Genomic DNA, 16,789 nt, shown 5'->3' with positions numbered 1-16,789 from the left:
TCTTCTACTCTATACAAACTTAAATTGAATAGTAACGGTAGCAACATCTCGGTACGTTCAAGACCCAAGTGAACAAATACCCCACTTAACGTCACCGCTAAAGCAAATAATTACTCGCCAAGCAGATCAGTATCTAGTCTACATGGAGCAAATACGTGTTCGTTTGAAGTGACCTGAAGTGATCGCGCTAAACGAACGAATGTGTTTACGGGAACCCGTCAGCCAAGTGTCGATCATCAACTGACCGCGATGGAGAGGGAAGTGTCGGATACCGAGGGGATCTTCTCTAAGAGACTGTCTAGCAATTGGGCAGAGCTTCCGACGACCCTGAGGAAGAAGCAGAAGCACCGGCCGGAGATCCTCTCGCAATTCTTCGACCCGTCCGAGGTCTCGGAGACCGATTGCCGGAAGATTGAGCCGAAGCCGTTCAACAATGTCCAGAGGATCGTTCGCCGATCGGAGTTTCTGCGCAAGTTCGAGACGAACGAGAATAGCAGGAACCTGGATTACCGGCGCGAGGTAAAGATCGAGAGAAGATCCACACCGGACTATTCGTTTTGTCGGGTGAAGGAGGACTACAGGAAGCATTACGACGACCACGAGTCGAAGCTTGGTCCTCGACGAAAGAGCCTGAGCAATCTCGTCGGGAAATTCGAGCAGAGGAATTTCTCGGACGAAGATCGCAAGACGAACTCGCCGGACAGTCTGCTGGTGAAGTCCTCGGAGTCGGACCTGAGCAGCGACGAGTATGGGCAGACGGACGACTCGGGAGCCTTCCTCGAGAAGGCGTCGAACCGCGACCGAGGGCTGAAGAGCGAGCCAAGGAACAGGTTCATCAAATTCTTCGCGAAGGATGACTGCAAGAGGAAGAAGAAGCAGGATGAGCGAAAGATATCTCCGGACTCGAGCCAGCTGGACGTGAACAAGAACAACGTGAAGCAGATTTCGAGGGGCATCGAGTCGAACAAGAAAGAATCGAAGTTGTCCAGCCAGCAGAAGTTCGAGTACGAGAACATACCGAGGATCGACGTCTCGAAGCTGGAGCAGAAGGCCTTCCTGAGTCCTCTGACCCCGGCGATCAACTCGTCGAACTCGAACAACGTCGAGCGGACTCAGCAGAGTCAACCGACTATCGAGCAATTGAGACTGGAGGAGGGCTGTCTGCTGAGAAACTCGAGGAACGCCAGCCCGTCCGGACAACCGAAGAATAATGAGTTCCAGGAGATAAAGTATCGCGCTCAATCCCCGGCTAAACAGAGGCAGAACTCGGAAGAGCTGCAGGTGAACGATCTGATCCAGGATTTTTACGACAGCGATCAGATCGTCGGCCGTATGAATGGGGAGCGGAAGGTGTCGAAGATGGAGACGATCGCCGAGGAGAACGCCGACGGTAGCAAGCTCAGCGTTCGGGAGATCCTGAAGAGGTTCGAGGAGCTCAGGACGCAGAACGAGGCGCAGGTCGAGGAGAAGGCGAATGACAAGACGCTCACCACCATTCAGGAGACCTTGAAGAAACTCGACGAGAAGGTCAAGAGCTACCAGGTCACGATCCCGATAAAATTCTTGTCCTCGATTAATAAATAGTCGGTAAATCTTGCCGGCTCCGCGGAGAGATCGGACACGTTCGCGTTTACCGTGTCCACCGGTTCTCCTTACCTTGATTTTATGTACTAGCGGCCCGTTCGGTGATGTTGAAGAATTTCGTTTCACGGAGACGGAGTTTATGCTCGAGGCGTCCGATAGTGATCAATCGAATTGTGGTACGAGAATTTTTACATTCGATGTTTCGCCTAAAATGGACTTCGAACGTTGAACCTTTCAACTATGACGAGTCATCTTGTTGTTCGTATTCACTGTCCATCTTGGTTTTAATCCAGTCAAAAATTCTTTCATGTTGATTGCGACATTTTGGATAGAATGATTGAGTTTTTACAATTAATTTTTTTCTGAATTTATATATCAGTTTGTTCAAATGGGAAAATAGAACTCTCTCTCTTTCTCTTTGGTCGATTTCTTTTCCGTCGACTTACGTATCAATTAATTTCACGACGCGTTTACTGGCGGCTAATATTCTGTAATCTAATTACAAAAGAGAGTTATATAATATAGGAAGCGTCTGGAAATGAGTCTCTCGATTACATAATAAAATTCATCACTATTCTATGCACAAAGATTACGTAAAATCGATATTTTCGCCAGGAATCCATGCATTTTTTTAATTAGACCAGCACGGTAATAACAGTATATCTGCGTAATTAAAAGTTTACGTCACACAACACATGCTACCATTTGATATCTTACTATTAACTACTAGGTGCTAACAATCTCAGTAACTTTCTCATTTGTTCGACTAATTGACTTGGCGAAATACAATTGGGTGTGTAACATTCGTAGCATTCTTTTGCAATTTTTCCTTGCAACAGAATAAAATTAGGAGAAAATTTGGGATGCAGTCTTTATTAAACAAGTCTCGTTTCTCTCTTTCTTTACGAAATGGCTGAGCTAGTATCAGCATACTGGATCAACAACTTTAACGACCATCGGTGGCATAAATTACAGTCACAGCTTCAGCTAATAAAACAATTATCATTCCCTTTTTTTAACAAAACGTTTCGGGGCAAAATTAGTTGCCAGATTAAGACTTGTCGAAAGGAAATATTATTTAAACTTCACCCTTAATGGAGACTGAAGTAATATTCCAAAGAAGTTCATACAAAATAATTTCCACAAATGCATATTGTAAGCAATCCATTTAGACAACTTGAATATTATATTTAAAACTACAAACTACGAAATGGGAAGAAATACCAAGACTGGGAAGAAATGACTATTTAAACTTCACCCCTTAATGTAGACTGAAATAATATTCCAAAGAGGTTCATGCAAAATTATTTCCATGAATGCATACGTGAGCAATGCATTTAGGCTGTTATCCTTTTATAAAACTAGCTACAGACTTCGGGAGAGTTTCCAACTAACCTCCGAGGTATTTAAATGTTCGCATATTCACGAAAGCGATTTCTATTTATAAACTTATTTCTAGCAGCGAGGCCTGCCATTTCGACATTCCGTTTTTATGGGGGTATAACATTAGACCCCGCGGACGTTCAGCCAAAAGAAAAAGCGAAGAAAGTCGCGAACGAGTTCGCGATTTCTGCACGGCATTTCCCGGTGCGGACGCGGCCTACGGAAGTAATTAACTCGGAACACATCGGGGTGATTTTCCTGAGCGGCGATTTACACGCGTTATGACGATGCGTCGAGAAGCAGGCTCGTCAACTCTTGTGTTTTACGAGGGATAGAGTTTCATTTCCTATTAATCCGAGCCGCGGTGTCCTTGATGACGCGTCGGGATTCTGCCGGTTGCCGCGAGCATTGCGCGCGGTTCGCCGCGTGAAAAGTCGATTTTCAGAGACAGTTACTCGGAACACGTCGTCCGATTTCCGAAGCCGAGAAATCGTCTCGAAACGAAAATGCTTGTTACCGTTATCCGGACGATACCGAAGCACCGAAATGGAATGCAGAACGCAGAGGCTGCCCCGAAGCATCGCGCATAATCAGCCCTGTTTACGTCGCCACTATGCACGAGCCGGGGATATATTAGTAAAGCCTATGCGCCCTGGTGCAAAGGTACCGTAATTGAAGGCTACGCCATGTGTAACGAGCGGAACCATTAAAAAGTTTAAAGAGAATTAATGGTGCCACCTTAGAAGACGTTACTCGCCGAGCAATTAAGGTTAACGAACAATGAATTACGACTTTATGCCGGATAAAATAGTGCATTCCAAGCGCGACGCCCGCTGTCATTGCTTAAGCGTCTTCATTTACCTCGCTATTCTGCATTGGCACTAGCTCAGCTCTACATTACCGATTTTATTGGCAATGCTTGATTTCAACTGAGGAAATCTAATATTGTTGTGACGTTTGGTCATTTCTTTCGCATTTTTTTCAGTATTTTATATTGGCGTAACATAGACACATTCAAAGGAACTATTATTTGGTGAATAAAAATTTGTAATATGTCCATTTGATATTGGGTGATCTATCAGGCAATCTAGATGACGTAGTCTTGGATTTTGTAGATTCTATATTTTGTAAAATCTGGTGTGTTCACTACAATGCATGTAAAATTTGATGTGACGTTAGAAATCAGAAATGTGAATTGGTCATTTCTTTCTCATTTTCTTTCTTATTTTCTTCCTTATTTTATATCGGTGGAAGGTATACACGTTCAAAGGAACTGATTTTACAGACAATGCATGATGTAGGTGATCTATTAGACAATTTAGATGACATAGTCTTTGATTTCATAGATTTTATTCCTTAAATTCTGATATGTTCACTAGAATTGATGCTTGGTCAACAATAGGCATTCCTAAATTTAAAAGAATCAATTTCATAGACAATTTGCGGTTCCAATTATTTCTTAGAGAAATAATTGTTCTCTAACAATAAGAAGTTTTACGAAGTAACAATGAATATGATCATTTTACGAAGTAACACTGAATATGATCACTTTATGAAGTAACAATGAATATGATCAGTTTACGAAGTCCTGACATTTTATTATGTTATTGCTAACAACCGTCTATTTAGTACAATGTTTTCTCATCATTTGTTGTACTATGCTTCAATATATTAGCTGAAAAAGTAGGCTAAGGAAGAATTGTTATTTGCATATTGTGCAGGCTAATTAACCAACGTTACATCAAATACACGTGGTTTAATGAGGCAAACGTATTCCAAGGAATATTAATAAAAATGGCACATGCATAATTTTTCTAGTCATTACGTATAATATTATAGTGCTCGCCACTTTGAGGCTAACGCTGATGACTTCTTACCACGCGTTGAAGTCTCTCGGAAGACGTCTATATCACAATTTTATTCTACTCATACTAATCGGATTTTAAATGCGATCTCTAATTGCGATTTCTTCATAATTTATAGTTCCTTATTTCTTGCGCGCGAATAGCGTAATATCTTAAAAATTCTCAAAAATTAAATTTGTATTACAGGGAAGAATATTGTGCCGACGTTAGAAAATTATAATCCGCGGACTTTGTGCATTTCTGACAAAATTGAAACAGCAAAATACATTAGAAGAATTTTTTTTTATAAGTACTATTATATTGCTTTAAATCTATTAAACAAGGAAGAAAATAAGTCTGCATTTTCCTCCAATTTCTAGAAATTCTGATTTTGTATTTTACATAAAGATCCACAGTCTAATGATTACATTTGCGACTGACATACTTTTCTTTATACAAAGTGTGTACGACATATGTAAAGATCGTCATTTCAGACTACGAAACTGTAATTTTATATAGAGACAGCCAGATAATTAATTTAATTTATTCACACAACTCAGCGAAGCCGCAATCAAATATCCAAACAGGCCAGAGAAATCAAGTGGCTTCTTATTCTTATTAATATTATACCGTAACTATGTGTGTTGGTGTCTTCCACCATACCTGGATGCATTAACGATTATGTGGGTCAGGGTCAACATCTGATTATCCCGCTTGCTCAGGTACACTCAGGTCTTGTCAGCGGTGTGTTAGGCATGAATGTACCAAATACTATTTTGTCACATCTTACACTAACTAATTTCTCACCAATTTTAATAAAAAATCATTCAAAACCACTTGTTTCTAGACTGAATTATTATGCTAAATTGTCTAAATTTGTTGCGAGGAACAGAAGTTAAATGAAAATGTATTAATGTAACAACACTTATCCATTTCCCCATAAATGCATAGAAACCGCAGTTTACTTTTTCCTTTGAATAGTTTCAAAATCATGAAGAAAATTTTTCAGATTTCCCGCGATATACTTGCAACGAAATTGCACAATTTTTTCCTGGTAATTATCCTCTGATCTTAATCGGTATTCATCTAGGTTTTCTTGAACCGTGCATATTCCTTCGAAAAATAATTAGTAATTTTCTCGGCGGAGGCGAAACTAATCCATAATTAAAATGCACAATCGTTTTCTAATCGCGGTTGCAATCACTATTAATATTTTTTCGAAATATCTAAATCGCTGGTTCTTCTGGAAGATTCATTAGTACGATTAAAATCATACACGAAAGCCTTCTCTTCCTCGTCACTGTTCAGAACCTGTTATCTTCGTTTCTTAGAACGTTCATAGTGCATCTAACATTTTCTTTTTCTCTGCACACAGCACAGCTGCTCGTTACTTTCGAAATTGCAGCTGAATAAGGATTATATTATTGTAATATCATTCCTTCAATAACGCTATACTATAGGTACATGCAGGGGAAAGAAATCATAATGTACTAAATATATGTCGGCCGAGGCAAATATAATAGCAATCATTCGGACCAATAAACTTTCACAGTAATATGTACGTTAGCGATGTGCATGTGAAACGTAGATAACAAGAATTTTCTCTTGTACACTGTTGAATAAATAATCTACTCAAGTGTTGGATGAATCAATATTATTGGGTAATTCATTCATTCAATATTTCCAAAATGTCTATATTAATTGTAAGATACAAGAGCTACACAGACATTTTTTTTCTTGATTATTAAAGAGATTAATTTATATTAAACAGATGAAAACAATGAAACAGTATTCTTAAATTCTTTAAATGTTTTTACTGTTCTGCGATTGATCTACTCATTTTTTAAATAATATTTCTAAATTAATTGTCATAATACAATAGAGCAAACTGCAAATTAAAAGATCTATTAAAACTGCAAGTTGAAGGTACATTATTCTAGTCATAAACACATCAAATCAGAAATTCAACAATAACACAAAAAATCATTAGAAATATATTAACCTTTTGAGAACGATTATTATTAAAAGATCAACACTTTTCTTCCTGAATATTTGAGACTGATGTATTACTCTAAAATATTAATGACATTTCAAAAAAACTTCGTCAGCCAACAGTGAAAATATATTGAAATTTTTAACTTGATTTACCAAAAAGATATGTTAAAATTTAAACAAACGAAATAAATGGAACCTCGAACTGTGAAAAATACAAATCTCTCATCTTAAACGATTAAATGCAAAGAATGCGGGCAGATATTTAACTGGAAAGAAGGTTCAGCGTTAGCGTATCATTAATTCGAAGAAAATAAAGCTGCTCCGATGAAATCGCAGATGAAAAGGCATATTTGGAAAAAATTAATGGGCGCGGATCGTCTGTGAACCATTAATGCACAGTTTCGCGAGAAAATGGAGGAAAAACTAATATCTGTACCCCACTAATCACGTTGTTCCCCGCATTCCTATTCTGGATCTCGATCGCGTGCAAGGAAACCCGTTTTCTCGTCCGCGAGATCGATCGATGGATCCGAGATATCCGTGACGGCGGCGTTGGTGAAAAGCAGGAAATGGAAGGCGAAAGAGAAAATGAATAATAGGAAAGGTCGAGAAACCCTCGTGTAAATCACTTGCGAAACCAGGGCGTCGCGTCCTATCGCTCGGCATGCGAGGATTTTACACTCGTAATTTACACTGCCGAATGTAATTTCGATCGAGATAAAGGAAACGGAAGAGACGCGTTCACGAAAAACGAAATGTCGACTGATTACGTCGTTCAACAATAATACAACACGCACGCCTTCCCGTCGGGATACCCTGCAGAAAGTGAACAATTATGTACTAATTACTAAAACGTAATTATCCGGGTGTCATTCACAATGCGGCTGTCGCCCCACACGCGAATTAAAAAGTATAATTAATCATTTTATAATTGTCACTTTCTTGGGAAAGAGTCGAACAATCTCCTTTGACGCGGTTTTCCTGTGTGAACCGCGCGAAAGGTCAATTTCGCGACTTTCAATGTGCGAAGAAATACTGCACCAAAAAATCAGCTCGCTGGTGGCATACTGTCCTGTTAGCCGTACTGTACTTTCTGTTGACATATCTTATCTTTAGAGATATTTACACGGGTATATCTACTTGTTTAAACAGTGCGAACTACTTTCACGAATTAGATGTTGACAAAAGATACTGCACACCAGGGTGTTCATACTCTTTTGACACTTTTAAGTAAACTATTAGATACAGTAGGTTAAAAAGTATTCGTTCGCCCTTTAAAATAGAATAACTTTTTTATAAATGTACCAAACTACCTGACTTCTTATAATCAATCTTTTTTGCATATCATTTCGTAAACCAATGCTTCTAATTGATTATAAAAAATCATTCAAGGGCGTACGAATACTTTTTACACTCACTGTATGTGTATGTTAACAAATAATACTTACATTTCGACTTCTTTACCATGAAAAAGTTGACTGAATAAAATGTTTCTCTTAGTTTTGACCTTATTATTCAGACGGTTTAGAAGTATACTATGAATTTTATGTATTTAGAACAAAAGTGGATTTATGCAATACAAAACTGAAGACATTGCAACAATTTAACACTAGAACTACTGAGCTCTAAAGCTGAGCTCGACTGATTCTTTTGTTACAATATCAATGTTGAGTTTATTCAGATTTTTTAATATATTAGGTTGGGGAAAAGAAATCCATCATTTCTCCGCTTGAGATAACGTAAAAATAATGGATTTCTTTTTCCCCAACCTAATATATGTATAGAAATATACTAGAAAATTTCCGAAGTAGACATTTCTATAGTTTCAATGATTGTAAAGGAACAATGGTGCTCGGTAGTTAATAATGTCATAATATTTATTTTTTACACAGTGAAATGATTAAAAGAAGGAATACATTGTCATTAGATTGAGGATTTTATGCATTTAGGACCATATATGTCGTCCGTATGTCGAATGCAAAACAGATAAAATGTTTAAAGAATTGAAAGATACTCTAATATTATTTTCAACTGAAAAATTATTAAAAGAAGAAATTAGTGTCTATCTGTTTCTTGTATCCTCCAATCAATGCTGAGTTCAATTTTATCATTTCACTTGTGTTCCTTATAATCGACATAGAAAATTTTGAATTTGCACAAAGATCTGTAGTCTACTCATAAGTATGAAATGTACTATCTGCTACGTACGAGTATTAAAATTAAAATACGAAAAGTGTGTAAATCAGATTCTTGTAAGGAGATATGTAGTAATTGTTGAAATGTAAATACTGATAATAATTTGAAATGTAATTTGCTTGCAGGTCGATCAGAAGCCACTACACAAGTCGAACCATCACGAGAACCACGTGTCCCAGATAACAAAGTCGATCCAGTCGCAGGCGAATCACGGTTCTTTGAATCACGTGCAATCACACGGTCAGTCTAATCACGTTATCTCGAATCACGAGAACCACGTGCCCGCGAGTCGTGCGCCGAACAACCACGTGGCGGCTGCGAACCAGACGAACCATCAGAAAAACCAGCAGAACCAGCGGCTTAGCCCTAACCAGGAATGGCGGCAACCGGAAGACAACGGCAGGCTACAAGAAGATGGCATCTACGAGAGCGGACCAGTGGTGAACGATGGAAAACACTCTCTTTTGCAGTACGCCATGCTCAACTTCAGACAGAGCACGGAAAAGTTAGTATACCTTCTAACTAAAAGCCACACGTTACTTCGTTATCTAATTCTTTGCACTCTGAATTCTTTCTCAGCTTCCTCGCCAACATTTTATCTGTTTTATTTAAGGTGTATTTCGAACGGTTCCTTGACTGGTACTGATTTCAAAGAATTTTTTTCCAATTATATTGAGAAGAGCTTATTTAAGCATTTAATTCAATTTTATGTTTACAACAAATACATAACTATCGTTATCCTCAACCAATTCAAAAATTCAAAGTTGATATAAAGCATTTTTAGCGAAATTAAACACTAAAATAGAAAATACATATAATTTATTAGGTAAAACATTTTATTTTTCTGAGTTCACGTGCCATTGCCGTAAAAAAGAATTATTTTATGCTGTACGTGAAATGTACGTTTTAAATAACGTAATTACGTGAATTGTGCTGTGCATAATTAAATCATGCTGTACGTACAATATACATATTCATGTTACTAAAGCATTATCAATTCAAAAGAGTTTTACACGAATTAGTTCGAAAGAAATGAACAATTTCGCAACATTCGCTCGAACCAGACATTGCTCTCAATCCCCGAACAAAATATAAAAATCATAAAAATGATTAATTGAATTATTCATTGAACAAATAGTGCAGAGTTGAACATATTCGATCCACATTACAAAAAACGTGTTTCTAACTAATTTCCTTCTCCGAATGTTGCATGCTGTACACTTTAGACCCGGACAAGTAAGTATGTATAATTATATGTCGTATTGAAACATGAAATTTTCTCGGTATACTTAAGTAGAAACACCTATGCCAAACTGAGACAGCAATAAAAGGGAAATTAATGTTAAAGACTAATTGGCCTGTCTTACGCAAGGAACGCGAGACAGCCGTGTTGAGAAAGCATAACGCACTGCAGTTCTCATAGTAACATCGACCATCTTGGCGAGCGCGCGGCTAGCAAGTACTCCTCGTCTTCTTTTGGCATCTTCCCATTGAGTTACCCTTTTGAAGCTTTGCACCGTTTCACGTTGTGATCGCGGGAAAACGATTTGTTAAAGTGGTGTTCATTCAGAAAAGTGTCAAGAACTTGACGTCAACGTCCCAATTTTCATAGTGCATCGAGAGAACAATGGGGTCATATTGATTACAAATGTTTTACTACGAATGTGGCTGTCCTGTAATCGTTTGTGAATGTGTGTGGTTGTCCACGTCATTGCCAGCCAACAATTTCTCGTGAGAACACATTAATCATTTATATTAACACATTATCCACCGGCGATTATTTCCTAATATTTCAAAATCTATGGTCTATGCTTAAGAATTTTACAACACACCCCCAGTAACGTAATCTAATTGTTTTTCTTAGAATTATTATATAAAATACCCTAATTAAAATCCTATTAATAGGCTTCCAATAAATAAAGTGTTACATATTAATAGTTATGGATGTAATGTTAAAAGAATGACAATTGCTAGTAGACTGCTCCTTTATGCAAAATAAAAATGTTCTGCATCTGTTGCAAGAAACAATCGAAGAATTTTTCCTGCTTGAATAATTTTAGTGGAAAATAATATATCAATAATCCCCAGTTGTTTTAATCCCTCTACAAAATTCAAATTGATAATTATCAGTATGCATAATGAGAAGATATTTTATCTTGGCAGCTCAAGTTTATTTTTAAACGATAGATGAATTGTTTATTACAAGGAAATGAGATTGCAATGAATGTTGGTTCGACCACTTTATTTTGTGCTGATCATAATGTCGTGCAGAAGAAATTATCATAGCGGTCGCGTTTTCTGTGAAAGAGTCGCGAAAATTACATGAATACAAGCACCGCTCTGGTAATTTCAATGCGTGGTAAAGTAACATCGCCTGTTCGCTAGCTCGCATAGTCAGTTCCATCACCTTCTTGGCTCAGCATGCACGTTGAAGTTGGAAAGTTCTGTTCTACTTTGAGCAACTACAGTTGTGCTGTTTCAACAATATAATTCAATAGTTATATTCTAACAAATGACCGTGAAAACTCGAATAGAAACGTACGCAAGTGTGAATTAACAAAAATCAAATGGTCGAAGAACCCTCCCATACGTTCAGGAAGAAGATTCGCCCATTTACTGTTTTCGCTATATTTCTTTCCATCTGTGAGATGCATGTCTTGAAAATACGGCGACATAAATGGAACATAATTTGTTGATTGTGTAAAGCAAAAGTGCAACCATTTCTGAGGAGCGTATGAGGATTAATGATATGTAGAAGCATAAAAATAGATTTCAAGTGCAGTAATAAACCGAGCGCGAGAAGAACCAGGGTAAAAACGTAAAAAGAATAACGAACGAGCAGGATGCGAGGAGCAGCGTCAAAGAAGGCTCATTAAAACACCTAACTAGAGTACCGATTTCCTAAACACGACTTTGACAAGCGACGACCACCCATTCAGTACTCTGAACGGGACTTTTTCCCTCTCGGTAACAACGTCCAGCAATGGAAAATCCGTTTACGGACCGGTGCACCTTCGTCAAGAGGTTTTCCATTTTGGACGGCTATTACTCGCGTCGCCTCCGAGTCCCGTTTCTTCATTAAATTGATTCGAGCAGTGTTCTTGCGCGGTTAGAACCCCGTACGATCGCCGAACCCGTGCCGATAACACCTTAGTTTTCTAGCTTCAACTTTTGTCGAACGCTTCGGACAAGTTCTGAACGAACGAAAGTATTCATTTGTGTGTATTCCGTTCGACAGATTCGAGATGTTGAAGACCGCGGATGGCTCCATAAGCGGTTCCCTGAAAGTCATCGAGTCGCTGAAGAGCAAAAAGAAGAGCAAGAAGAGTAAAGGTCAACAAGATGGCGCGGAATGGACCTGGAAGGAACAGGTGGACCTCGTCAAGTACTCCCCTGTGCCAATAGAGCAGAGTCTACTTAGGTTGGACGGTGATTTGAGTGGTCTAGCCGTCGAATGTTTCCTTTGCCTGATGAGGTACATGGGCGACCAACCTCTGCCTCCGGACACCAGCGAGGTCAAATGCGTTTACACCATCTTGATGGTGAGTACTACAGTTTTATGCGAGACGGAATTTCTAGACTTCCTTTGGCTGCCAGCCCAGCAACTCCAAACATTCCATAAACTCGAAATTATTTATTTAATGAGATGCAGAACACTCTTTCAATCGTCTTACACTTTGCAGATTCTAATTAAAGGTACACTCTCAATATACTAACACAACCGTATGACAGTCAAGCCCCATCAGGACTCGTGAGGATTTAGATCCTGTATCCTTAGGAAGCTTTAGAGGACAGATGAAATAGAACAACTACACAGACTGTGACTCGAGACTAGGCAATTTATAGAGTAGCTTCACTATGATAAAATATTTTCTTGTTTGACACGAGGTTGAGCAACTTGTTTATGTACTGGATTAATTATTTATTTACAGAATGGTAACTTTATTAAACCAAAGCTAATCGTTCAGAATCATCAATCTTGAAGACAAGATTCAATAAAAGATATTTTTAATATTCTATTTGTTCAGTTATCCTAAATATTATCTTTTCATTTATTAACAAAGTAAAGAATTACAGACAATCAATTGTTAAATCGATGACTGTATGTAGTTTTTATTGAATCACAGCTATCTGCATTTGCAATGTAAATCATTAAACTTAGAACATATTTATATTTACAACCCGATCTAGATGTGCATATAAATATTCCAGATAAGTAAGAGCACTCTAGGGAAAGGTATGTAGACGATTAGATATATTAAAAAGAGAAGCAAAGTTGCACAAATATCATGTTCTTCACATCTAGTTAGAAAGATTGCAGGGTATTATAATAATTAGTAGCATTTTGTGACTTTCAGTAAGTTTCCAGTAGCACAGAAAGATATCATTAGATGTAATTGACACTTAGAAAGCTTTATATCTCGTTCAGCTTTGCAATAAAATTAGTATAATGAAACATGCCGAAGAAGTCTCTATATAGGACAGTGAAGAGTAGCACACTGCAGGATAATAGTCTACATGTGGCAATAGAGGTTTATGATTTCCCTTGAATTATCTCATCAGACCCCATTTTCTCTGAAGAAAGTGCATCGATCACGTTCTAAATGATGCGCGGAGATTACCTTAACTAAATCGAAGTTCTTTTCACTGTTACAAAAAGGAAACTTTGCTTCATGCTTGTCAATTTAATCAATCTTTCTTTGGGTTATTATCTTGAAACTATCTCACAATTATCACACAATACAAGAATAAGTTACGAATATTACCTGAAGAAGAGAATAAGCTGGGCTCCTAAGTGCACGATGGTGGTTTTCATTTCACTGTTCCTTCTTCATTTCTTCCAAAACAATCTCCCAACCCGTACGGAGAAAGATCAACATCTTAGCGGCTGCAATCACTTGCGAGGCGTTAATTCCTCAAACAATTACCGAGAGTGAAACCAGCTTTCTCTTCTTCTTGCTGATAGGTCCGCGGCAATCAACGTAACTTGACACCAAGGGACACCATTCTTACCTCGCAAACAGGAACTAATACTGAAACATTAAGCAACAATTAATATATCGAACTTTTCTTATACTTATCTCATCAAAATGGTATAAAAACATCGGTGCATATAAAAATTGGTACATCGTTGTATGTAGATCTGCTGGCGGTTTTTCGGTTTCACTAATGAACCATGACATTTTATAGAAGAATTTTGTTTTACCCATCACAATCCAGCAAAATTATTTATTTTGAAAACAATTACTGTTGTGGTAAACTTTGTCTCTTTTGTTCTTGCATGATTAAATTGTTGTTTGGATTTTGTGTGACTTTTATGAGCATTGGTGTGGCAATCAACGTGTTAAATAAAGAATATTTTTAGAAATTAATGTATAAAATACGTACAATTAATTCGTTAATTAATGGAACTAACATTAGTTACTTCTATGAGTAGACAGTTTGAGAAAGATAAAGCTTTTTGTTTAAGATTCTTCACACGTAAGATGCTTTTGCAAACCAAACAATAAAGAATATTGTCTTTATAAAAATATTGATATGCAAAACAATAATACAGTGAGAAGTGAGAATTGCATAATTAAGGCTACAGAGATTTACATTCACTACAGAAATCCCTAATTGCGGTAGGAAATTTATAACTTGATTTTTGGAAATTTTATAATAATAATATGTTGCAGCACTGCCACAAGTACGAGCAACTCCGTGACGAGGTCTACTGCCAATTAATGAAGCAAACGACGAACAACAAAAGCCCGAACCCCGATAGTTGCCAGCGTGGATGGAGGATCTTCAGCATCGTCGCTGCCTACTTCACCTGCAGCGACGGCTTGAGGCCCTACCTGACCAAATACCTTGAAACGGCGGCGTATGACAAAAGAAGAGCCTACCACGGCACCGCTACGGTGTGTTTACAGAATCTTAGGAAGACTGTTAAGTACGGAGGAAGAAAGAATGTACCGAGTGTCGACGAAATCATGGCGATCAGCGCTGGTAGAAACGCTAAGAGGCAGATCTATAGATTGCCAGGTGGAACAGAGAGGGTTATCAACACCAAGTGTACCACGGTTGTGCAGGTAAGCCTAAATACTATCATGTGTATTTTTTTCCAATTCTACTCAAACATAAAATTTGTTGAAACTTGCTTATGTTATTGATAAATAAAAGTGATGTACTAGAATAGAAATTACTTATGTTTTATGCAATGCATCGTGTTATAAATTCATTTAATTTTCTCAATAATAATTGTGTCATTCATTCATGCAAGTTTCGGTACTAATACTATTTGGAGATCAAAAATAAATGAAGTATTAAATTCTATTGAATTGTGCGTATTTACTAGTATTTCCTTTTAACTTTTACTTCTAAATATTTGTAGTACTTTGATAAACAATTGAGAAATCATAGTTCGGCGTTTTAATGCTGCAGATAATAGTTAACTTTGTCTCTTTTTGAAAGGATGTCATCGAAGAAATGTGTAACATAATATCCGTGAGACATCCCCATGAGATGGACGAATTCTCATTGTACTGCATCGTTGACGGTGATGCATTCACTATGCCGTTAGCTAGAGACGAATACGTGCTGGATGTGACGACTGAACTTCACAAAAATCATCAAGTCTTCTATTTAATATTCTGCAGGTACTTAATTGCAATTGAAAACATGTCTAATATGTATTAAATGTATAAATTAATTCGTGGCCCTCGTAACTTTATTTTAGATCCAAATCTTCCATCCGTCAAATTAAACATTCATTAATCATTTATAAAATAGAATAAATTTAGCTAAATAGAATATTTGGCAGTAGAATGTATTTAAATAGTTTATACATCATCAACAAATTCACGAAGAAAGGCTACGAATTAATTTGTGCATCTAATATTTCAATTTTACAAGATTTTATAACGTTTTGAAAATATTGTTTATTGGACAAATTTTTTGGTAATCTAGATCCGTTTGGTACTACCCTCTGAGACTGGACGCCCCGCTGTATATAGAAGTTGTGTTCAACCAGATCGCTCCGGATTATCTGGAGGGTCTTCTGCTAGTTCTACCTGGCGACCATTTACCTCAAGAAGTTGTCGTAAGTGTGCCAACAGGCTGTATCGCTTAAGAATATATAATTGCTATAAAAGAGTAACTCCACTGTAAGGTGAAAACTTCATTACCAAATAACTAACAATTGTTATCAATAACGTTGGCCAAATAAGATGCATATAATAAGCAAAATCTAATAGAAAATAATTCTAAATTCAATTCTCTAAATTCTAAAAGCAATACATTTTTGTGAAAACAATTTTTTAACTGAACACAGATTTTTATGAATTGTTAGCGAATAGCAATATTAGCAATAAGAACTCCATACCTCCTTCCTCTAAATTCTTATGTGTATAGTCACCTCAGAAACTAAGTGAAGCTTGCATCAAACTATTCTCAAATATCAGCGCAAAAAATGAATTAATATTACAAAATCTCCAAATTAATTGAATCGAAAATTGGAATGAATAATTTTATTTATTATAGTACGACATGGCACAAATAGCAGCCCTGCTGCACAGAGCAGCAGACATGGCGCATGAGCCAACCACGAAAGAAATCAAGTACTTGTTGCCAAAGCCGGTGCTCAGTTTGAGAGAGCCACGACCGCAACAATGGGCAAACATGGTTCAACAAGCATGGAACAATGTGCAACATAACACGGTTGCTGCCTGTAAAGCACAAGTTCTTGGTGAGTAATGTAGTTAGACCATTACACGAATCAGCTACCAATTATTTGATATTCGAGC

General features: G+C 37.5%; 1 protein-coding gene across 3 annotated transcripts in view; it reads left to right on the top strand.

Moving 5' to 3' along the window:
- Myo10a (unconventional myosin 10A) overlaps window positions 1-16,789 on the top strand; it is a 120,519-nt gene that overhangs the window by 100,150 nt on the left and 3,580 nt on the right. For all 3 annotated transcript variants that reach the window (XM_076437202.1, XM_076437200.1, XM_076437201.1), the window contains 6 exons: window positions 9,128-9,507; window positions 12,241-12,544; window positions 14,681-15,076; window positions 15,459-15,643; window positions 15,954-16,086; window positions 16,527-16,731. In XM_076437202.1, the coding sequence (XP_076293317.1) occupies window positions 9,128-9,507; window positions 12,241-12,544; window positions 14,681-15,076; window positions 15,459-15,643; window positions 15,954-16,086; window positions 16,527-16,731 (1,603 nt within the window). The remainder of the gene's footprint in view (window positions 1-9,127; window positions 9,508-12,240; window positions 12,545-14,680; window positions 15,077-15,458; window positions 15,644-15,953; window positions 16,087-16,526; window positions 16,732-16,789) is intronic.

This window comes from Lasioglossum baleicum, chromosome 13, assembly GCF_051020765.1.
Source record: "Lasioglossum baleicum chromosome 13, iyLasBale1, whole genome shotgun sequence".
Lineage (NCBI taxonomy): Eukaryota > Metazoa > Arthropoda > Insecta > Hymenoptera > Halictidae > Lasioglossum > Lasioglossum baleicum.
This window is presented reverse-complemented; position numbering and strand designations above follow the sequence as displayed.